Source organism: Mustela nigripes, chromosome 8 (genome assembly GCF_022355385.1).
Source record: "Mustela nigripes isolate SB6536 chromosome 8, MUSNIG.SB6536, whole genome shotgun sequence".
In the NCBI taxonomy this organism is placed as follows: Eukaryota; Metazoa; Chordata; class Mammalia; order Carnivora; family Mustelidae; genus Mustela; species Mustela nigripes.
Genome location: NC_081564.1, coordinates 17,134,182 through 17,158,427, shown reverse-complemented (window position 1 = coordinate 17,158,427; position 24,246 = coordinate 17,134,182). Strand labels below are relative to the sequence as shown.

Genomic DNA, 24,246 nt, shown 5'->3' with positions numbered 1-24,246 from the left:
TTTTTGCAATCTTACCTCAGTGACCCTGCCAGGGATATCAGGAAGAACAAACGAAAAAGGATACAGTTCTCAGTAGTAACTAAGTTAATAGAAATCACTATTGGCTTGGAGTAGCAGCTCAAAACAGATTGAATGAATAATCCTCACTTTCCAAGGGGAGGGAACTGCTGTTCACAGAAGTTGATCATTTAACCAGAGTCACACAGCTAATTCTTTGTTTTTGTTTTTAAGATTTTATTTATTTATTTGACAGAGAGAGATCACAAGTAGGCAGAGAGGCAGGCAGAGAGAGAGGAAGGGAAGCAGGCCCCCTGCTGAGCAGAGAGCCCAATGTAGGACTCGATCCCAGGACCCTGAGATCATGACCTAAGGCAGCGGCTTAACCCACTGAGCCACCCAGGCGGCCCACACAGCTAATTCTTGAAAACAACTGCACTCAGAACCCAGGGCTGTCTGATTCCAAAGGTCATAGCCGTCCCCGTGGCTGTTTTCCCCAGCACGTGCAATTCAGTTCAAACATTAATAGGAGCTAAGAGAAGCCTCTATCTGGGTTACAAACCCGGTCTCTCCTGTCCGACCATGAAGGTCTGGCCTCATTATTTGAAAGAAGCCAGCTGACTCCTGCTTGCTGTCTGTAGTCCAAAACTGGAGTACAGCTGAGCCTGGCACAAAGCAGAAACCAGGGAGCATTTGCTTAAATCCAAGAGAGTGACGCTTCTTCCCATAAGAAGCGGTGTTTGCATGCAGATACCAAGGGAGAGCTCTCTGGCTCCCACGGGCCAAATAATGCCTTCCTGCGACTGACAGTTCTGGGGGCAGGAATCTCTCTGTTTCAGAGGGCTGTTCCCCCTTTTCAGCTTTTCTTTGGGAGAAATCATTTCCTCACCTCTCAGAAAGGGACTTGGCACTTCCTTGGGGAGAAAACAGACGATCCTCTCTCTTGCTCTTCGGCTTGGGAAAGGCAACAGCTGCCAGGGGAGCTGTGATCAAAACCTGTAAAAGAAAAGGGAATATATTCCAAACCACCTGAGAAAGGAGCTCCTGTGCTCCCCCCTCCCACCCCCCTCGAGGGCTCCAAGCCTACTGTGATTTACCCTGGTGTGTTCAGGGATTCTCCACCCTGTAGGATAGCGTCTGTGGGAGAGCATCCCATCCTGCAGGTCCCAAGTGTAGCTCTGACGCTGGAGAGTGTGAACACGTGGGCACGTTCGACTGGTTTCTTTGCTTTTGTTTCTATCTGGAAGTTTCCATAATTAAACAACAACAACAGCAACAAAACCAAAAAAATAGCAGTAACTCAGCAATTTGGAAGCAGAGGCTGCAGAGGGGAGAAGGCAGGCGCTGAAGTCAGAAACATGCAAGACAGAGCTGTATAATCTCAGTTCCTTCCCCTTCTAAAGCCTCAGTTTCCCCTTCTGTAAAACAGGCATGATTGTAGGCCCTATCTGCTAGGATTGCCGTGAGGATCTCCCGAGATTTTTTTCTTGCAAAACCCCAAGCCCAGTAAGACAGTAAAGCTGCCCATGTCTGTGCTAGGGTCTCTCTGCCTTGCTGTTGTTGGCATCTGGGGCCTCATACTTTCTCGTTGTGCGGTGGGATGGAGGCTGTCCTGTACTTTGCTGACACTTGGCATCATTCCTGGCCATCTCATAGTTGTGGCGGCCAAAAATGTGTCCAGATACCGTCTGATGTACCCTGGGGGCAGGGTTGGGGTGTGTAATTGCCCCAGCTGAGAACCAAGGTCTAAGCCTTTATCTTTGTTGCTAATTAACAGCAATCCCCTTACCAAGCGGAGGAACACCGGACAAGGTAGACTCTGGCGTGTGTTGCTAATACCCCAGTAAATGACACAGGTAATTGCCCCCACAACGGGATTTACATGGGCAAGCGCGTGGGTTTTTTGGGTACCCAGAGTCATATCTGAATTTTGAAAAATCTTCAAGGAGCTTGGGGACCTTGACAGAACACCTTGAATATACAGAATTCTTTCACCCTCTTTGAGAAGGTAACATTTTAAAAATTTCAAACCATTGAATGCCCTTCACAGAGATGTGAGAAAATACGGAACAGGAAATAGAAACAGGAAACTCACTCATAACTTGAATGCTGTTGCTCAGAGAGAATTTCTATTACTGTGGGGGTGTGTCCGTCCATAGAAATGGGACATAAATGCTTTCTGACCTGCTTTTTTCATTTAACAGCACATCTGGGGCAGCCTTCCATACGGCCAAGCAACCAATCATCTTCTACAAAATTCTTTTCTAGTTCCTGCATAATCACCCATGGCTCCCCGTGGGCTGAGGGATAGTCAGGCTTCACAGGGGAAAAGGTTGAGGTCATATTTGCAGCAAATCAGTCCTTTGTTGATGTTATCTGTGCAGGTGGGGGCCAGGGACCACAGACCTCATACAGGAGGAAGGCAAAGGTTGGATTCTGGGAAGTCTTATTTGCCTCTAGTATGAGGAACAGACATTTTTGGCTGCTGTTCATTCTTTCCAGGGCCTGACCTCAGCCTGTCTTTCTGGTCATACCCCCCATTTATTGCATTCTGTCCCATTACTGCACTGGAATGTATTTACCTATCCTCTGGTTTCCATCAAGGGTTGTTTCCTGAGCAAAGAACAATGAATGTCCTGACCCATATATGCTCAATCCTCATTATTGGCGGACTCCATATTTGCAAATTCGACTACTTCTCAAAAATTTCTTTGCAGCCCCAAAAGCACACCTGGAGTGCTGTTGGAGTCATTCATGGGCACGTGCATGTGCAGAGTGGAAGAAATGTTAGTCATCCAGCATTCCTGCCACTGGCTGAGGTCCAGCAAGGCAACAATGTTCGGCCCTCTTATTTCAGCTCTCTTATGTTAGCATGTGTCCTTTCACTGTATACTTAGTATTTGTGTGCATTTTTGGCATGGGTGTGCATTTAGGGCATGATCTGCTATTTAATATGGCCCCCAAGTGAAGGGCTCAAGTGTAGTCTAGGATTCCTACGTGGCAAGGAGGCTGCAGTGTGCCTTAGGGAGAAAATGTTTGCGTTAGATAAGCTTTGTTCAGACATGAGTTACAGGGCTATTGGCTGTGAGTTCAATGTTAGTGAATCAACTATATAAATATATATTAATGAACAATGTATCTATTAAATAAGGTGCCTTCAAACAGAAACACACATAAAACAAGGTTATATATATATATAAAATATACTATTATATATTATATTATATTTTATTATATATTTTAATGAATTTAATAATACATTAATAAATCATTAATTATAAATTGTATCATATTTATATATATTTAAAAATATATAAATATATAACATAATATATAAATATATAACATAGAATATATAATAAATAATTATATATAATATAATAATATGAAAAATTATATTGTTTGATATATTTGATTTTATTAAATTTAATTAAAAATCTATTATTCAGGGGCATCTGGGTGGCTCAGTGGGTTAAAGCCTCTGCCTTTGGCTCAGGTCATGGTCCTGGGGTCCTGGGATCAAGCCCTCCATCGGGCTCTCTGCGCAGCAGGGAGCCTGCTTCCCCCTCTCTCTCTGCCTGCCTCTCTGCCTACTTGTGATCTCTGTCTGTCAAATAAATAAATAAAATCTTTTTAAAAAATCTATTATTCAATATTTAATATAATATATTAGTATATTTACTATATAAAACATAATAAATTTAAAAGGTCAATAAATTGTAATGATACATATTTTATTTTAATTATATAAGTATTATATTATATATAATATTTGTATATAATACAATTATATATAAGTTTTTTTATATATCGTGTTTTTAAAAATTTTATTTATTTATTTGTCAGAGAGAGAGAACACAAGCAGGCAGAGTGGCAGGCAGAGGCAGAGGGGGAAGCTGCCTCCCCGCTGAGAAAGGGGCCCAATGTAGGACTTGATCCAAGGCCCCTGGGATCACAACCTGAGTGGAAGGCAGCCACTTAACTGGCTAAGCCACCCAGGTGTCCCAAAACTAGGTTATATATTGATTGGTTGATGAAATGCCATGACCGTGGCCTGCAGGAACCTAGCCCTGTATGTCCCCTAGGAGCAAGGATTCAATATTCAGTAATGAAGTATTTGTGGTGACTTTATTATAGAGTATGACAATAGTAAATAATGGGAATTGAGTGTATCATTGCATCCAACCATGATTATGGCCTTAGGATAAATTTCTGAGAATGGAGTTACTGAGCTTAAGTAGAATAGCCTACTGAGAGGTCTTTTGAGTTTGTATCAGTTAGCTCTGATTATGCAACAAACCTCAGTTTCCCCTGTAAAATGGAGATAAGAAAAACCATATTAACTTTCATCTGCTTAGGATGAACAGTCCTGGAGCAAGAGCCTGGCAAGTTGGTAACACTGGGCCTGGTGAGAAGTAAGTACATGCTTAATAAGTATCAATTCCTTTAGAGTATTTATTTGTATTCAGTATCTGGGGCAGGTGCTCTCACAAACATAATTTCAGGTTAGCATCACATTTTCTTGCCCAGTGAAAAGATAATGAAACTGAGGCCCCAGGAAGTGATGTGATTCACCTAAGATCCCAGGGTCAGGAGGACCTGTAGCAAGGCCGGTCATTACACCAAGGCTTCTACCATTAGCTCAGTCCATCCTGGGGATCTTGCATGGACTCAGTCCTAGCATAGGCTGGGCCCTGTCCCAAGTGTGCAAACCATTTTCTCATGGATGCTCCCACGTCATGAGGTGGTGTCAGAGGAAGCTGAGTAGGGAGTGGGGATGTTCATCCCTGCTGGGTGGTCATGAGGCCATCCCCCCATTGGCATCGGTGGAGACCCCAGGAGGAGTCTAGATTTCTACCCCGACCTGATGAGATGATGTGCATGTCTCTCTCCACTAGGGTGGCCTCAGAGGAGTCATAATAGAGAGGCAGGAGTTTTGCCACTATCTGATATAAGTCCTCAATGTATGTAGAGAAAATCTTTAAGACAGTCGTATAACAAACAGAGCTGACATAAAGGGAAATACATTTGCTATACTTCACTTGTACTGGTAAAATGACACTGATAGATGGTGAACACATCTATAGATATATAGAGATAGATACATAGATACAGGCTCATCCTATCTATCATGTAATACTTAGAACAACCTCTAAAAAAAAGCCTCACACAGAAATAAACTAAAAAATACTAGGGATAGATCAAAATGGAATTTTTTAAAAAAGTTAAAGTAACCCACAAGAAAGCAGAAAAAAGAAAATAAGACAAATATAAAGTAGAACAATCACAAAACAAAATGTCAGATTAAGCTGTAATGTATCATTGCCTTAAATGTAAATGGCCTAAATACACTAATTAAGAGATGGAGATTGGATAAAAAAATATGAACCAACAATATGCAACCTATAAGAAACTCACTTCAAATATATCAGTATAGGCAGGTTGAAAGTAAAAGGAAGGAAAAAAGATATACTATGGAAACAGTAATCAAAGAAATTCAGGGTGACCATGTTAATATCAGATAAAGTATATTTCAGAGCAAAGAAAACTACCAGGCAGAGAGGGACACTCTATAATGATAAAAGGGCCATCCCCCAAGAAGACCTAACAATCTTAAATGAGTATACATACACCAAACAACAGGACTGCAGGACATGTGAAGCAAAAACTGATAGAATTGAAAGGAGAAATAGACAAATCCATCCTTATAGTTTAAGATTTCAACACGCCTCTCTCAACAATCAAAAGAACAACTTAACAAAAAAATCATCAAGGACATTATCAACTGACAGGCTCTGATTGGCATTTGTAGAACACTCTGTTGAAGCACAACAGGACACACATTCTTTTCATGTACCCACAGAACACATACCAACACAGACTAGATCCTGTACCATTAAAAAGAAACTCAGGAGATGCCAAGTGGAGTGTGTGCATTTTTGATAACTATGTACATCTGTTGACTGTACAGTTTGAAATACTAGTTTTTTTTTCCCATTAGGTTTTATAAAAATGCAAAAACAAAACAAATCTTTGGGGCACTTGGCTGGCTCATTGGGTAAAAGCATGCGACTCTTGATGTCAGGGTCGTGAGTTTAAGCCCCATGTTGGGTGTGAAGCCTACTTAATTAAGATTGAAAAAATTCTAAGAAAAGAAGCTTCAACAAATTTAAAAAGAATTAAATATACTGTACAGTGTGTCCTCTGATCATGATGCAACCAAATTAGAAGTAGTACCAGAAAGATAACAGGATAATTTCCAAACACTTCAAAACAAAATAACACACTTATAAATAATTCATGAGTCAAAGAGGAAGGCTTCAGGGCAATTTAAAAATACATTGAACTGGCTTCCCCGGCCCCGGCCCCGGCCCCGGCTCTGGCCCCGGCCCTTTCGCTGTTCGGTCTTCCGCAGGGAGGATGTCGGGCTCGTCGCTTCCCAGCGCCTTGGCCCTCTCGCTGTTGCTGGTCTCTGGCTCCCTCCTCCCAGGGCCAGGCGCCGCTCAGAACGAGCCAAGGATTGTCACCAGTGAAGAGGTCATTCTTCGAGACAGCCCTGTTCTCCCCGTCACCCTGCAGTGTAACCTCACCTCCAACTCTCACACCCTTACATACAGCTACTGGACAAAAAATGGGGTTGAACTGACTGCCACTCGCAAGGATGCCAGCAACATGGAATACAGGATCAATAAGCCGAGAGCTGAGGATTCAGGCGAATACCACTGTGTATATCACTTTGTCAGTGCTCCTAAAGCAAATGCCACCATTGAAGTGAAAGCTGCTCCTGACATCACTGGCCATAAACGGAGTGAGAATAAGAATGAAGGGCAAGATGCCATGATGTATTGCAAGTCAGTTGGCTACCCGCATCCCGACTGGATATGGCGCAAGAAGAAGAATGGTATGCCAATGGACATTGTCAATACCTCCGGCCGCTTCTTCATTATCAACAAGGAGAATTACACTGAGCTGAGCATCGTGGGTCTCCAGATCACAGAAGACCCTGGCGAGTATGAATGTAATGCTACCAACTCCATCGGTTCCGCCTCCGTTGTCACCATCCTCAGGGTACGGAGCCACCTGGCCCCTCTCTGGCCTTTTTTGGGAATTCTGGCTGAAATCATCATCCTTGTGGTGATCATTGTTGTGTATGAGAAGAGGAAGAGGCCAGATGAAGTTCCTGACGATGATGAACCAGCTGGACCAATGAAAACCAACTCTACCAACAATCACAAAGATAAAAACTTGCGCCAGAGAAACACAAATTAAATACTGCTTATAATATCTTTAGGTTCCTGAAACTGGTGGCAACATGACCTGCTAAATTTTCTGCTTGGACCTCTTTGGTTCTCTCCCCTTTCAAGTGAGCAACACCACAACGACTGTCTAAAGCATGCCTTATTTAGCCTTTCCTGTAAGGGTGAACTAGTCAGGTTCATTTTAAACAATGCTTCAGTGTAGAAGGTGTAAACTATTTTGGGCTTGATGTGCTGTGAATGTTGCTTTTTCCCCCCTTTGTTAAAATATTTAAGTAGAAGTGAAAAGGTCCTCAGGATCGGATCGTGCATGCGCCATTTTTTACTTAATGCAGCTGTTAAATTGGCAAAGCTCTAAATTGCACTGCTGCCATCTAGTGAAAACATTTTTGTAAAGTACAGCAAAACCTACAGATATATACAGTATATAAATATATATATATATATTTATATTTTTGGGGGTGGGAGAAATCCAAAATAAAATAAATGCTTGTTTCATTTTTTAGCTGCTGATATTCATTCCTTATTGTATGTTGTCAGATGAGGAAATTGTGCAGTTCTGGTACATAAAGATGAGTAATATAAACTGAAATCTGTAGTTCTAAGGGCTTAACCTGTGACTTTGGTAAGAAGCTGGAACGCTCCACTGATTGGATATATTGAATTGCAGTATATATGTATGATTGCTTTTTAAGTGATTCTTTTTTGTTAAACCATGTAAATTCTTAAATCCTTTTGCACTGATGTGTTGAACCTTATTGTACATTCAATTAAGGCAAACTTTTATAATTTACCTTTTGTTTTCAATGACCTTGAAATGTTCTCGCATGGTATTCTATGCAACTCGTTCTCCTCCGGGGTTGACACTGTATTTTTCACATTGCTTTAACGGTTGAGTGTAGATTTTCTCGCCCGGCAGGGTTCTCATGCGGTGTGTAACCATAGATGCATGTACTTGTGTTTTGTGTTGAAGTGCAATGATGTATAAAAAAGTGGATTCACCTGTTTTTAAAAATAAAACATTGATAAAAGGTGAAAAAAAAAAATACATTGAACTGAATGAAAATGACGATACAACATCAAAATGTGCAGCACACAGCTAAAGCAGTACTGAGAAGGAATCCTATAGTACTAAATGCATATATCACAAATGAAGTACTAAATACATATAGTAGATAAAGTCTCATATCAATAATCTAAGCTCCTACTTCAAAAACCTAGAACAAGAGGAGCAAAATAAACCCAAAGTGAGCAGAAGGAAGGAAATAATAAAGAGCACCAATCAATGAGATGGAAAATAAAAAACAATAAGAAAATCAGTGAAATGAAGAGCAGTTCCTTGGAAGGATCAGTAAAATTGACAAATCTCTAAGACTAACTAAGAAAACAAGAAAAAAAGAAGACATGACTTACCAATATCAGGAATGAAATAGGAGCTATTACTACAGACCCTCTAAGCATCAAAAGATAATAAGAATGCTCTACAAACAACTCTATGCACATAAATTTAGCAATTTAAGTGCAGTGGGCCAATACCTTAAAAAAACACAAACTACCATAAGTTACCCAATATGGAACAGATAATTTGAATAGCAAAAAAACTATTAAGGAAATTGAATTTGTAATTTAACTGCTCCCCCTCAAAAAAAAAAAAAAAGTCTAGATCCATATGGTTTCACTGGAAAAGCCTACCCAACATTTAAAGAATTAACAGCAATCTACACAATCTCTTCCAGAAAATAGAAGAGAAGATAAACACACCCCACCTCATTTTATTAAGGCAGTGTTACTCTGCCTTATCAAAACCAGGCAAAGAGTACAAAAAAGGGAAACTATAGATCAATATCCCTCATTAGTTTAAAAACAAACAGGCTTAAAAACACATTAGCAAATAGAATTCAGCGACATGTAAAAAGAATTAAGCACCATGACCAAGTGGAATTTATTACAGGGATACAAGGCCAGGTCAGTATTCAAAAATCAGTCAGTGTAACCTGCCATGGTAATAGGCTAGAACAGAAAAATCATATCATCATATCATTTGATGTAAAGAAAACATTTGGCAATATTCAAACCTATTCATCATAAGAACTCTTTCAAAAAGTAAGAATAAAGGGGGAACTTTATTATTATCGAAAATAAAAATTTATTATTAAAATCCTAAACTAAACTTTCACAACTTGATGAAGACTCTGTACAAAGAAAATCTATAGCTAATATCACAGTTCATGAAGGAAGACTAAAGGCTTCTGCCCTGAAGTCAGGAATAAGGCAAGGATGTTTGCTCTTACTATTTAGTCAACATAGTACTAGAAGTTCTAGCCAGTGCAATAAGGCAAGAAAGGGGAATAAAGGCATAAAGATCAGAGAAGAAAAAATAAAACTATCCCTCTTCATAGATGACATGATGGTCTGCATAGAAAATCCCAAGGAATCTACAAAACACTTCCTGGAACTAATAAGTGAGTTCAACAAAATTGCAGGATACAAGTTAAACATACCAAAAAAAAAAGAGTTGTATTTCAATACCCTACTAAGGAACTCATAGACACTGAAATTTAAAAATACAATGCTATTTATAATCATAAAAAATAACTTAGGTGTAAATCTCACAAAACATGTACAGGGTTTATATACTAAAACCACACAACACAATAAAAGAAATCATATGATATTATGGATTGAAAAATAGTATAGTAAAGCTGCTGTCACTTCTTCCCAAACTGATATATGGGTTTAACAATTCCTATAAAATCTCAGATTTTTTGTGCAGATGTAAACAAGATTATTCTAAAATCTATATGGAAAAGCAGTGAAATTAGAATAACTAAAACATTTATTAAAAAGAATAAAGCGGGGGGCATCTGAGTGACTCAGTCAGTTAGGCATCTGCCTGTGGCTCAGGTCATGATCCTGGGGTTCTAGGATTAAGTCCCACATTGGGCTCCCTGCTCGGTGGGGAGCCTGCTTCTCCCTTTCCCTCTGCTGCTCCCCCTGCTTGTGGTCTCTCACTCTCTCTGTCAAATAAATAAAAAAAGTCTTTTTTTTTTTTTTTAAAGATTTTTATTTATTCATTTGACAGAGAGAGATCACAAGTAGGCAGAGAGGCAGACAGAGAGAGAGAGGAGGAAGCAGGCTCCCTGCTGAGCAGAGAGCCCGATGCGGGACTCGATCCCAGCACCCTGAGATCATGACCTGAGCCGAAGGCAGCGGCTTAACCCACTGAGCCACCCAGGTGCCCCTAAATAAAAAAAGTCTTAAAAAAATTTTTTTATTCAACAAAATTATACTTGGCTGGCTCAGTGAGAAGGGCATGTGACTCTTGATCTCTGGGTGGTGAGTTTGAGCCCTGCATTAGGTATAAGGATTACTAAAAATAACTAAATAAACTTAAAAAAAGAATAATTTGACATGGAACATGGAATTCTTAGATTTAATACCAAAAATATGATCCAAAAAAGGAAAATCAACAAACTGAATAACAAAATTAAAAATATTTTCTCCACAAAAGACTATTTTAAGGGGATGAAAAAAATACTACCTACTGGGAAAAAATTTTGGAAACCACATATTCAAAAGAGGATTAGTATGTAGAACATAAAAAGAACTCTCAAACTTAACAGTCAAAACACAGAAGTCTCAGTAAAAAAAATGGGCAAAAGAGAAGAAGAGAGAAATGGATGGTAACTAAGCATATGAAAAGATTTCAGGGGTGCCTGGGTGGCTCAGTCAGCTAAGCATCCAACTCGGTTTTGGCTCAGGTCATGATCTCAGAGTCGTGAGATCAAACCCCACATCTGGCTCCATGCTCAGCAAGGAGTCTGTTTCTCTCCTTCTGCTACTTGCCCCCCCTCCTCTTTGCTTGCTCTTTCTCTTTCTCTCAAAATAAATAAAATAAAATCTCGTGTGTGTGTGTGTGTGTGTGTGTGTGTGTGTGTGTGTGTGTGTTTAAGAGATTATTTATTTATTTGACAGAGAGAGACACAGCGAGGGAGGGAACACAAACAGGGGAAGTGGGAGAAGGAGAAGCAGGCTCCCCACTGAGCCGAGAGCCCAATGTGGGGCTCAATCCCAGAACGCTGAGGTCAGGACCCAAGCTGAAGGCAGATGCTTAATGACTGAGTCACCCAGGGACCCCTCTTTTTTTTTTTTTTTTTTTTAATAAATGAAAGATTTCAACATTGTTACCCACCGGAGAAATGCAAATTAAAACCACAATGAGATACCACTATATATCCATAACAATGGCTAAAATAAATAATAATGACAACACCAAATGCTGGTGAAGATGAGAGAAACTGGATCGTGTATGGATTTCTGTTTTTTTTTTTTTTTTAAGATTTTATTTATTTACTTGACAGAGATCACAAGTAGGCAGAGAGAAAGAGAGACAGAGAGGGAAGCAGGCTCCCTGCTGAGCAGAGAGCCTGATGTGGGGCTTGATCCCAGGACACTGGGATTATGACCTGAGCCAAAGGCACCCCTGGATTTCTGTTTGATAGGGGTATAAAACTGTTCAGCCACTCTGGGGAATAGTCTGGCAGTTTCTTAAAATACTAAACATACAATTATCATACGACCCAACCATGGTACTATGTGGCAAATATTTTTTTTCATAGAGAAATAAAAATTTATGTTTACACAAAAACCTGAACAAGTGTCTATAGTGTTTATAGCAGCTTTTTGGGTAAGAATCTGCTCCAAACTGGAAACAACCCAGGTATCCTTCACGTAACAAACAGTTAAACGGGGAAATAGCCATACCATGGAATACCACTGGGAAGGAATAACGAACAAAGTACTCATATGTGTAACAACCTAGGTACATCCCCAGGAATTTATACTGATTGATAACAACAACAACAGTCCCCAAAGATTGCATACTATATCATTTCATTTGTCATTCTTGAAATGATGGAATTAGAGAAATTGGGAACAGAGGAGTGGTTGCTTGCCAGGAGTTAAGGAGGAGGCGGTTAGGCAGGAAGTGGGTGTGGCCATGAAACGTGGGTGTGGCCATGAAACAGGGCTGTGATTTTGTGATTTTGGTGATGTTCTGTCTCTTGACTGTATCAGTGTAGACGTCCGGGTTATACTGTACTATCATTTTATAAGATGTTACCACTGGGGGGAACTGGGTAAAGGGTACATAGGATCTCTTTGTATTATTTCTTATGCTTGCATGTGAATCTACAGTTATTTCAAAATAAAAAAATTAATTAAAAAAAAGGCAATCCAGGGGCACCTGGGTGGCTCAGTTCGCTGCACGTCTGCCTTTAGCTCTGGTTATGGTCCCGGTGTCCTAGGATCGAGCCCCAAGCTGGGCTCCTAGGATCGAGCCCCAAGCTGGGCTCCTTGCTCAGTGGGGAGCATGCTTTTCTCTCTCCCTCTGCCTACTGCTCCCCTTGCTGTGCTTGCTCTCTCTCTCTGTCAAATAAATAAAATCTTTTCTAAAATCTTAAAAAATAAAATAAAATAAAAAAGGCAATCCATCTGTAGACACTCATTTCCAGCTCCTAATCTGCAGAAAGATACTCAAAGCAGGGACAATGGAGATTTATTTTTTTTAATTTTTTTCTTTTTAAAAGATTTTATTTATTTATTTGAGAGAGAGAGACAGTGAGAGAGAGCATGAGCGAGGAGAAGGTCAGAGGGAGAAGCAGACTCCCCATGGAGCTGGGAACCTGATGTGGGATTCGATCCTGGGACTCCGGGATCATGACCTGAGCCGAAGGCAGTTGTCCAACCAACTGAGCCACCCAGGCATCCCGAGAATGGAGATTTATTGATGTAGCATGAATTTTAATATTCTCTGAGCTTTGCCCTCTTCTGTCACTCAATTAGGGGTCTTGCTTGCTGAGATTACTCTAGAGGTTTCTAGTCTCTCATGTATTTAATATTATTATTTGTTAATGCTTCCACTGGGCTAATTCACTCAGCTTCCAGGTTGCCTGGGCAACCCAAGACTAATGTCCCCATTTGGTACAAAGAGAAACCAGAAACATGAAGTGCTGAGGAGCTCCAAATGCAGGCTTCCTAATCCTTTATTCTGCATACATGAGCGGGCGCACCTGTGGTGTGTAGCATTCGGAATCACTCTTATTTTTGCTGATCATTCAATTCCCCTTCATCTAGCACATGTCTTAGGTCATTTCAATAACTACTGCAAAAGACTCTAAAACCCAGCATCTCACCTTGGACTGGAGTCCCTTCATTTAAGGGCCAGCTCAGGCAGAGCCAAGATTACCTTCAGACTCACAGTGACTTTGCTGTGAATTCAAGAACAGTGAGATGCTGGGTTTTCTCCGGGCAAAGGGTTGCACAATCTTCCTGCTCTTTCTGGGAGTAGCAGCTCTCAGCTGACCACATCCAGGGCAGGTGTGGGGTGGGGTGGTGAGATGGCCTTGTTTCTTGTGTAAGAATCACCACTCCCAACCCAGGGATAAAACTAGGAATTGAAACAGGCACCCGGAAGGCAAAGGCCTCGGGAACTTTCTTTCTCAGTGTAGTCCAGTCCTCTCTGGTACTGTCATCTGGGGGAAATTGGTGTCATGGAAAATTTTTCTTCTGATTTCATCATTGAGAAAACTGGGCTAAGTGAATCAACAAGTTTTAAACAGCTGCGTGTGACAGGCACTGTGCAGGACGCTTTGCTGTGCCTTAATTCACTGAATCTAGATCTTTGATCTTTAAAACCCCACGCCGAAGTAAGCATTTGGATGAACCCCACCATATAGAAAAAGAGAGTAAGGCCAGAGAGGGGAAAATGACTTGCCCAAGGTCACAAGGTGGGTACGTAGAGGAGCTTGAAGCTAAGGCCAAGGCCACCAGGATCCAAAGTCACTGTTTTTTCTATTCTTTCTTGCTGCCATAGAGGCAGTTTAATGGACTAAACCACAGAGGGTCCAGAGTTCTGCCATTAGAGGGATACGGCTTTTATCTTTAGCTCTGCCTGGCTCAAGTTGTGTGACCTTGAGCAATTAATTTCTTATTTTCTTCATCTTTATAGATGGGAATTAAGAATCATTTCTGGGGCGCCTGGGTGGCTCAGTGGGTTAATCCGCTGCCTTCGGCTCAGGTCATGATCTCAGGGTCCTGGGATCGAGTCCCACATCGGGCTCTCTGCTCAGCGGGGAGCCTGTTTCCTCCTCTCTCTCTGCCTGCCTCTCTGCCTACTTGTGATCTCTCTCTGTCAAATAAATAAAAATAAAATCTTTAAAAAAAAAAAAAGAATCATTTCTGCAGGGACACCTTGGTGGCTCAGTCGGTTAGGCATCTGCCTTTGCCTCAGGTCCTGATTTGGGGGTCCCAGGGATCGAGCCCCGAATCGTCTACATGCTTAGTGGGGAGTCTGCTCAAATTAATAAATGAGTTCTTAAGAAAAAAGAATTGTTTTTGTAGCCATTGGATTGTTGGAGGAACTTCAGGAGATTTTGTGTTCAAAGCACTCATATAGTGCCTGACAAATGTAAGTGATGTTCAATGTAAGCAATGATCTGTTCCCAAAGAGTAAGTTAGTTTGGTTCCCGCTTCCTTCGCAAAGCACTTGCATCAACCTTCATTTCCCCCCAAACCACTCAGAGCTCTGCTGCTAACAATGCCCTTGTTTCACTAAAAATAGGAATCATGATAACAGCCAATGGTTTCTGTGCATGGCCAAATGCCTGGGTGCTTCCCCAACTTCATCTCATTTAAATGACGTGAGCAGCTATGTCTTGCTGTGGAAGGGGTGCTCCTGTGAGTGGCTGCTTGAAGGCAAAAGGAAACTCGCCCCCCCCCCCAACTTGGCCGAGGCCGGGCAGTGGTAGCATCATTTGCTGAGGGCTCATTACAAGTTAGTCAGCCTCCTAAGTGCATTACTTAGCTAATGGAATCCTTCCAGAAGTGGCCGCCACAATCCCTATGTTACTGATGAAGAAACTGAGGCCTAGAGAGGATCAGTAAGTTGCTGTTATACTTCTTTTGGTTTAGGTGGACCATAATTTACCTAACACATATTTCTGAGGCTAATGCTTAGGATGAAAAATGCGAAGATGCTTGCTTTGGGAAGCAGCCATCCCTCGGCAGGCCTGCTTTGTTCATTCAGTTCCAAATTTCGGTAGTTCCGAATCTGGTTATTTCTGAAAGGGGCTCTGGCGAATAACAGGACAAGTTTTCTCTAAAGATCAGGAAATTCTGGACTGAAGAGGTGAGGGGAACTGACCCAGGACACAGTCTGATAGCAGCAAAGTTTGGGACTTGAATCAGCTGCACTTTGGCCTGGGCGGCCCAGTTACTGAGCAAACGGGTTAGGGACTTTGGCCGGCAAAAGAAGGGAAGAACCTGTTCCTCACCTGCGAAATAGGGTCAAGACGGGACCTCCTTGGGGAGTGGTGTGGCCCAGCCCAGGGACAGCCACCCTGTGCTAGGAATGCGACAATAGAAAGTGAAGGGACGGGTGGAACGCTAGCATTCCCCAGAGGTGGTGGTGGGAGGGTGTGATGGGAACGGGGGCGGAACTTTGGCTTGCAAAGGCGGGAGTTGGAGAATTCGGGGCGGGGCTTGGAGAGTCAAGGCTTAGATAGGCAGTGGGCGGGGCTTGTGATGCCGAGAATGGGGTTGGGTCCGTGGGTGGGGCTTCTAGCAGCGGGGCGGGGTTTTGTGGCGCCCTTGGGCCAGTTCGGACGCAGTGGGAGGGGAGGCAGGTTTAGAGAGCCAGGAGGCCTACTAAGGGTTTGGATGGGGCAGTGGGCGGGCTCAGGGGAACTGATGTTCCGGTTTTGAGGGGGTCTGGAAGAATCTTTGAGGATCCGGGGGATGTGGCCCTACAGAGCCAAGGCGGGCCAGTGGGCGGAGCTCCCGGTGCTGAGGAGCAGAGGGCGTGGCTAGGGAGCGCCCATGGGCGTGGCCCTCTGGCTTGTTGACTAGTAGGCGGTGCGTGTGCTTGGGTACCGCCTTCCTCCGCAGCCCACCGGCATCCCTCGGCGCGACCACAGGGGGCGCTAACGAGAGTGGGGCGTGGAACCAGGGGTGGGAAGTGGGCTTTCCCTCCCGGAAGTGGGCGTGACGGGCCGAGCCCTAGGGCCTTTTGGTTGGGCGCGGCGCGGGGCGGGGGCGGGGTCTGCGTGCGGCGGCGGTGGCGGCGGCGGCTGCCCGCGCCCCTCCCCCGCGCGGCGCTCAGTGCCAGGCGGGAGGCGGCAGCGGTTAGAGGCTTCGCCGGGCTTTGCAGCGGGGACTTCGGCGGCGGCGGCGCCTCAGGCATCTCGGCCCTGGTGAGCAGCGCGCGCCTTGCGGGGCCGCTCGGGAGCGAGCTGGCGGGCCGACCGGTCCTCTCCGCATGTGCCGGCGCCGGCTGACAGGACCCGGCAGGGCGTGGAGCAGGGCCCAGTGGAGGGGAGTGGGCTCTAGTGGGCGCGCGGGGCGCAGACCCTTGGGCCGCCTCCCCCTCCACGGCCGGTGTGCCGCGGGTTGGAGCAGGGGCTGCTGCCGGAGGTTCGGGACGGAACCGCTTGGCCTTGGGAGGGTGAACCGGGATCCCTGTGAGGAGGAGGCTGCCCAGGGGCGGCTTTCGGAGGTCCAGACGCCTCCCGCCGGGGTGAACAACCCCGGGTCGGGTGGGGAGGAGCTGTCTGAGGAAGGGTTTTAGGGATTGGGGACCCGCCTGGCTGGGTGGGGTCTGGGGTGGGGAGGGGCTGTTCGGGGTTAGGGCGCCGAGTCGGGGGGCGCCGGGCCTGGGGGCGGGGTTTGAGTCACCCCAGGGAGCGAGTGGGTGGGGGGCCAGGGGACTGGCTCACGTGGGGCGGGGGCGGGGGCGAGGGCGGCGGTCTAGCCTGAGGGTGGCTGGCTGTGGGTGCGAGGCCGGCTCCGGGTCCTAAAGATCTAGCTCTGGGGTCGGGAAGGGCAGGGCTCGGCTAGAACTGGAGTAATGTGGTCAGGGGCGGCTTGGGAGAGCGAGGAGCCGAGCGGTGGGGAGTGGCGGGCTGGGAGGGCCAGGGCTGGCGTCGGGGCGGGGGGCGGTTGTTGGGAGAGGAAGAGCGGAGCCGGAACGCTGCAGGGTCGGGGGACTGGAGCGTCGGAGTGAACCGGGTCATTCAGAGATGTGCTCCCCTAATAGCGGAGCAGCTGGAGAGGGACGCAGTCAAAAGGAGCGAGGTGCAGGTGGGGCTCCGTTGCGCCTAAATGACTGGGGATGAGGTCAGATGTAGAGGGTGGAAATGCAGGAACCCAGCTCTCCCGCCCGTCCACACCGGCGCGCACACACCAGCTCTCGGTCTCTCAAATGATTTGAATGTGTTGGGGGAAGTGGCAGGCTGCTGGGGAGAGCCGAGAAGAAAGGGGCTTCCTCTTGGAGGGAGGCGCTGGCCCTGCCGTCCTTTTTTGGGAGTGTTCAAAGGGTTTTGATCGCTGGAAAAGGAAACGTAGGCTTTACTGCATCGTGGTTTAGAATCACATCCTATATTTGGCCTTAATGTAGGCTGCCCTTGTTTTGTGGCGTCTGAAGTACTTGCTCTACATGTTGCTAACGTGGAATTCTGGGTGAGAAGCAAATTGCAAGTTGTTCATCTCCCCCAGGATAGGAAGATACAAAGGCCTTTCTTTCCTATAAGACATTTAAACAGAATTGGATGTAGTGAGTGTTTTTAAACTGGTACTGAATGGCCAATGTCTTTACTTTTGGTAATAGTTATTACAAAATATTAGTCCCTTTTATCGCAACCATTCTGCCTGGGATTACATTCTAAAACAGTACTTGTAGGGCTCTTAGTCACTCTATATAATAATGCATTTCATTGTCCTTATCTGGCAGAATTCTCTCCAAACACCAGGGCCTGGTAGAATAGACAAAAACATGATTAAGTATAAGCAGTTGCTTTGTACCGTCTGTTCATTTGTGAAGGCAAGTAGATATCTGTTTATATATCTTCACTTTCTGCATTCCCTGTAAAACTGAAGAAATGGGAAAAATCTGTTTTGGCCTTGATTTTGTATATTTCAGAAAACTAACTTAAGGGAAGTCATTTTTTATATTTTATTTTTATTTTTTTGAGTGGAAATACACTTCAGAGACAGTGTTTGGTTGTGAAGTCTAGTTAGTAACCCTTGGGTCTGAGAGGTTGAATAACTACTTGGGGGGAAGTAAAATAAAACTGGGAATTCTGTTCAATGTTAGGCCTCCATGACATGCACTGTTTTGTGGTAGGTGATAGTCATGTGTACTGAGGATTGAACAAAGATTGGTATAAAGGTCGGGTACACACCTTTTTGACAAATGCAGAATGTGCTTTGTCCATATTTATTTTTGATTATTTGTGGAAGGTACATTGAAGCCTGTTGAATTTTAATAGACACATAGCAGTGAGCTATCACACTGCACACAGTATTGAATTTTTCATGTTCACTTATTACTTTGCTTGCAGATTGTGCTAATTACCATTTATGTCTATTACTTTACATAGTTCAGGATTAGGTTCAGGGTGGCACATAGTACTTTTTAAAAACTCTTGGATTTTTTGATTTACATTTTATGTTTAATGCACCTGTCACTTTTGGGACCTACTCCAACCATGAGGAAGAGAGTCACTCCGGTGTGTGAAATGGAATGTTCAAAAGGATGAATTATCAGCTCTCAGTTATGTAACTGGAATGGCAAATTATTTAATACTTTGATTTGTCACAAACTGGTGCTTTAGAAACTTTTTTTTTTTTTTTTTTTTTAAGATTGTATTTATTTGTCAGAGAGAAAAAAGAGGGAGAGAGCGCACATGCAGGGGAAGCAGCAGGCAGAGGGTAAAGCAGGCTCCCCACGAAGCAGGAAACCAGACTTGGGGCTCAATCCCTGGATCCCCGGATCATGATCTGAGCCAAACACAGACTTTCAACTGATTAAGCCACTGAGGCGCCCCTAGAAACAGATATTATTAACTGGGCTGTTTTGCCTTTGACTTTCTCAGAGGTGGAACAGTAATAAATTTGGATGCCTCTTTCCTATGCAGGATACAAATCCATGTTTGTTTTCCATTTGGTGACTTCCCTGTGTTACTCTGTTTCTGAGTTATAAAAACTCTTTTTCGTACTTCTCTGTCTTTTTCAACTTAAGATGTCTTTTCTGTATTAAAACATGGAAATCCTCATGAATATTTCAGTATGACCTAGTACCTAGAATCTTAAGTAATAGAATCTCTCTGGGTTTTCTTTGCCCTAGTTTGGATCCTTTAAAATGAGTGAACAAAGTTCTTTATAATTCCTTTTTGAGAGCTTATTTGTATTTCAGTAATACATAATGGAATCTTTTTTTGTTTTGTAAGTTCTTTTTGAGCTATAATTCACATACCATACAGTTCACCTGTCTAAAGTGGTTTTTATTATAGTCACAGAATTGTGCAGTCATCATCGTAGTGTTAGAGCATGTTCATTAGTCCAAAAAGAAACCCATACCTATTAGTGGTCCTCCAGCCCTGCTGTTCTCTCTCCTCCCTCCCCTGCCCTAGGCGGCCACTAATCTATTTTCTGTCCCTGGATTTGCGTATTTTGGACATTTCATATAAATGGGATAATTCAGTATGGGGTCTTTTGTGTCTCTTATTAAGTATAAGGGTTTTCAAGGTTTATTTATGTTGTAGCATGTATCAGTACTATATATATATATATATAGTATATATATATATATGTATATATATATATTTTTTGAAGATTTTATTTATTTATTTGACAGAGAGAGAGATCACAAGTAGGCAGAGAGGCATGCAGAGAGAGAGAGGGAAGCAGGTTCCCTGCTGAGCAGAGAGCCTGATGCGGGACTCGATCCCCGGACCCTGAGATCATGACCCGAGCTGAAGGCAGCGGCCCAAACCACTGACCCACCCAGGTGCCCCAGTACTATATATATATATTTTTTTAACGGTCGAATAATACTCCACTGTGTGGATATGCCATATTTTGTTTATCCATTCATTGGTTGTTGGTTGTTTGGGTCTTTACCCCTTTTGGCTGTTATGCATAATGCTGCTATGAACATTCCTGTACAAGTTTCTATGTGGACTTGTTTTCATTTCTCTTGGGACTTGCTGGGTCATATTGGTTACTCTGTGTTTAACTGTTAGAGGAACTGCCAGACTGTTTTCCAAAGCAACTGCATCATTTTACAATTCCGCCAGCATTGTATAAAGGTTTCGGTTTCTCCTCATCCTTGTCAACAATGTTACTCTCTTACTTTTTGATTCTAGCCATCCTAGTGGGTGTGAAGCAGTAGTATATCATTGTGATTTTGATTTGCATTTCCCTGATGGCTAATGATGTCCTGCATCTTCTGAAGTAATTAGCAGACAATTGAATATTTTCTCTGGAGGAATCTTTATTTAGATGCTTTTCTTATTTTTAAATTGGATTATCCTCTTATTACGAGTTATTTATATATTCCAGTTACATAATATCTTATCAGATGTATGATTTGCAGAATTTCTCTCTGATTCTGTGAGGTGCTGTTTTGCTTTCTTGAGGGTGCCCTTTGAAGCACAGAAGTTTTTAATTTTGGTAAAGTCCCAATTTATGCGCAATGGAGGCAGTTGATAATGGAGTTAGAAGTTACTTAAACCTTGGGCCCCTGGGTGGCTCATTTGGTTAAGTATTTGCCTTTGACTCAGGTCCTGATCTCAGGGTCCTGGGATTGAGCTCCTCATCAGGCTCAGTGGGGAACCTGCTTCTCTACCCCCACCCCCATCTCTCCCTCTGTGCTCTCTTGCTGTCTCTCAAATAAATCTGTTTTCTTTTCTTTTCTTTTTTTTTTTTTTTAAGTTACTTGACCTTAAGTCACATCCCCATCAGTATTTTGGTTCTATAAATTAAAAACCAAATGTGAAAGTGTTAGGAAACGATTTAAATTAGTTCTGTATCATAAAGGGTTCATCAGGAACATGTCATTCCCCTCTTTAAATCCTCTGGTGGCCTTCCACCTCCTGTCTGTGGTTAAACTTCAAGGCTTCTTCCTGTGGCTGTGGATCAGGGTGTCTCTGATTTCGGCCTGCCTCCCCTCTTGCTATTCTCCTTCCTATGTTTTCATCTCTGTTGGCCGCTTCCTGAAACTTCTCAGGCTTCAGACCATCTTGTGATGAACTTAACCACTCCGCCCCAATCTTCTGAATCCCAGTTGTCCTTTGGGATCCTTCATGAAACTTTCCTCAACCCTGTGGGCAGACATTGTCCCTGTCTTCACACATCAGACATTCATCACTACTGTCTGCTGCAGGGAACTGGACCTGAACTTGAGTTTACTGTCTGAAAGCACCTTCCATAGAAGCCAGAATATGAGAGAGAGGTACCTGACAAGTTATACCAAGATTCCCTTGCTCACAGCGTGATCTCAGGTGCTTTTGGATTATTTGCTGAATGAAGGATTATTGAAGTTAATTGGAAATATCTTGAGGTCAGTGGGTTTCTCTTTTGATTATTACATCTCTGTTGCCTGTGTAAAGTAACAAAGTACAGGGGTATTCCCCCCTGTCTTTCTGGCACCCAAATCCACCTCTTGCCAAAAAATTGCTCAGATGTAAAACCAAGCATTTGAAACATTTTCCCGAGGGCAGAACCTTCTCATCCAGGGTCTTTCCCCCTAATGAAAAGTGATGACTGGTGCATAGCCTTCTTAGTAGGACAGATGGCCGAGGAACATTTTTAGTTTAGAATAACTTAGCCACACCAAAGGCAGCAGGCCAGCCCTGATGGTACTGAGTCAGTCAGTACTGAAACCACCCCTGTGTACACCTGATGATGGGTATAAACTAGGTTTTCAGGGCACAAGCCTTCTTGCCTTTCATTCTTTTGTTCATGCTCTCTTGCTTCTCTCAGAGAAGAGAAAAAAAAATGTTTTGTGCTCCTATGTTCACTCTTAATAGTATCATTAAAAATACTCCACTTAGTATCTCTCTTTTTTAAAAGATGTATTTATTTTAGAGAGAGAGAGAGAGCGAGCGAGAGTGTGTGTGTGTGTGTGTGTGCACGCTGGGGTAGGAGGGAGAGGGAGAGAGAGAACCTCAAGCAGACAACATGCTGAGTGTGGATCCTGATGTGGGGCTCCATCTCACGACTTCAAGATCATGACCTGAGCTGAAATCAAGAATTGGATGCTCAACTGACTGAGCTACTGAGGCTCCCTGGCTAGTATCTTGAGAATTAGGAGAAACCAACTGGCCATTTGGGAACATTTCTGCTGCTGCTGCCTTTTTTTTTTTTTTTTTTAAAGATTATTTATTTATTTACTGGACAGACAGAGATCACAAGCAGGCAGAGAGAGAGTGGGAGGGGGAAGCCGACTCACTGCCGCGCAGAGAGCCTGATGCGAGGCTCGATCCCAGGACCCCGAGATCACAACCTGAGCAGAAGACAGAGGCTTTAACCCACTCAGCCAACCAGGCGCCCCTGGCTCCACTTCTTAATAGCTGTGACTGCCCAGTTATCCCACCTCCCTGAGCCTGCTTTCTCTTCTGTGGTGAGGGATGCTAATGGTTCCTTGCTGGACTAGCAAGTAGACCATGAATAAATTTGTATTCCCTCTGTCATCACTCTTAATGTCTGTTAATGAATGGAACTGGGGAGAGTAAGTCTAATACATTTTACTTCTGAAATTAAGCCATTAATGTATGGATTCCCACTCCCCCTCGGAATTTTAGACTTTGAATCAAACTTGAATTACTGAAGAGGGGAAGACTGACTAATTTTAGGTTAGGAAGGTAATTTTATTTTATTTTATTATTATTTTTTTTAAATTGTACACTTTATTTTTTTTTTTTAAAGATTTTATTTATTTATTTGAGAGAGAGACAGTGAGAGAGAGCATGAGCGAGGAGAAGGTCAGAGAGAGAAGCAGACTTACGTGGAGCTGGGAGCCCGATGTGGGACTCGATCCCGGGACTCCAGGATCATGACCTGAGCCGAAGGCAGTCGTCCAACCAACTGAGCCACCCAGGCGTCCCAGGAAGGTAATTTTAAAGATGAGGCAAGGTTTTGTTTTCTTTTTGCCTCTGTCTGTATTAGAAATGTCTATTTAGACAAGGTTTTCTTATTCAGGCCTCCTTTGTATTCAGTCATTTTAAGGAAAAATGTTTAGTTCCTGGGAAAGATTGATATCTTTTTAGGGTTTGGAAGGAGATTGAGCTTCAGTGCCTAAGATTCTTATCTGGTTATAATGTTAATGGCAGTGTTGTGATAAACTAACATTCTGTTTGGGAAAGAGCCTCAGTAGCTACGTGGGATGTTAAATTGGGCCTGTCACATGAATTTCACATTAGTAACAAAATAGACCCTCCTGTTTGCCACAATAAAGAGAAATTACGTCCAATTAATGCAAAGGTCAGAGTGAGAGAAAGTAGAATACAGACGCGTATATTTTGTATGACTGAAGGCAATAATTTCACAATACATATCCTCCCCCTTTGGTCATGAAATTGCCTATATTAATTTTTTAAAAATTATGAACATGGATCATACAAAGCACCAGTATCTTACTACCTTTTTTTTTAATTTTTAAAAAGATTTTATTTATTTGACACAAAGAGGTCACAAGTAGGCAGAGAGAGAGGGGGTAAGCAGGCTCCCTGCTGAGCAGAGAGCCCAATGCAGGGCTCAATTCCAGGACCCTGAGATCATGACCTGAGCTGAAGGCAGAGGCTTAACCCACTGAGCCACCCAGATGCCCCTCTTCCTGCCTTTCTAAGAATATATCATTTTAAGGTGTTTGGGAGATTATTTCTCAAGTCCAGAGGTCCCCATGCTTTTTTTCCCTTTTTTTTTTTTTTAAGATTTCATTTGTGGGATGTCTGGATGGCTCAGGTGGTTAAATGTCTTTCTTCAGCTCAGGTCATGATCCCAGGGTCCTGGGATAGAGTCCTGCATCGGGCTCCCTAATCAGTGGGGAGCCTGCTTCTCCCCTTGCCTCTGCTGTTCCCCTTGCCTCTGCTGTTCCCCCTGCTTGTGCTCTCTCCCTTTCTAACAAATAAAATCTTTGAAAAAGAAAAAGATTGTA

The 24,246-nt window shown here is 43.3% G+C and overlaps 2 protein-coding genes across 2 annotated transcripts in view; both read left to right on the top strand.

The window, feature by feature from the left end:
- Positions 1 to 6,353: 6,353 nt before the first annotated feature.
- LOC132023829 (neuroplastin-like) lies at positions 6,354 to 8,299 on the top strand. Its single transcript, XM_059409957.1, has one exon. The coding sequence runs from the start codon at positions 6,418 to 6,420 to the stop codon at positions 7,264 to 7,266; it is 849 nt and encodes a 282-aa protein (XP_059265940.1). The 5' UTR covers positions 6,354 to 6,417; the 3' UTR covers positions 7,267 to 8,299.
- An 8,091-nt stretch (positions 8,300 to 16,390) lies between these two features.
- Positions 16,391 to 24,246, top strand: part of CORO1C (coronin 1C) — a 73,660-nt gene continuing 65,804 nt past the window's right edge. Inside the window, exon 1 of the mRNA XM_059408619.1 lies at positions 16,391 to 16,504. The gene's annotated coding sequence lies outside the window, so the exon portion shown is untranslated. The remainder of the gene's footprint in view (positions 16,505 to 24,246) is intronic.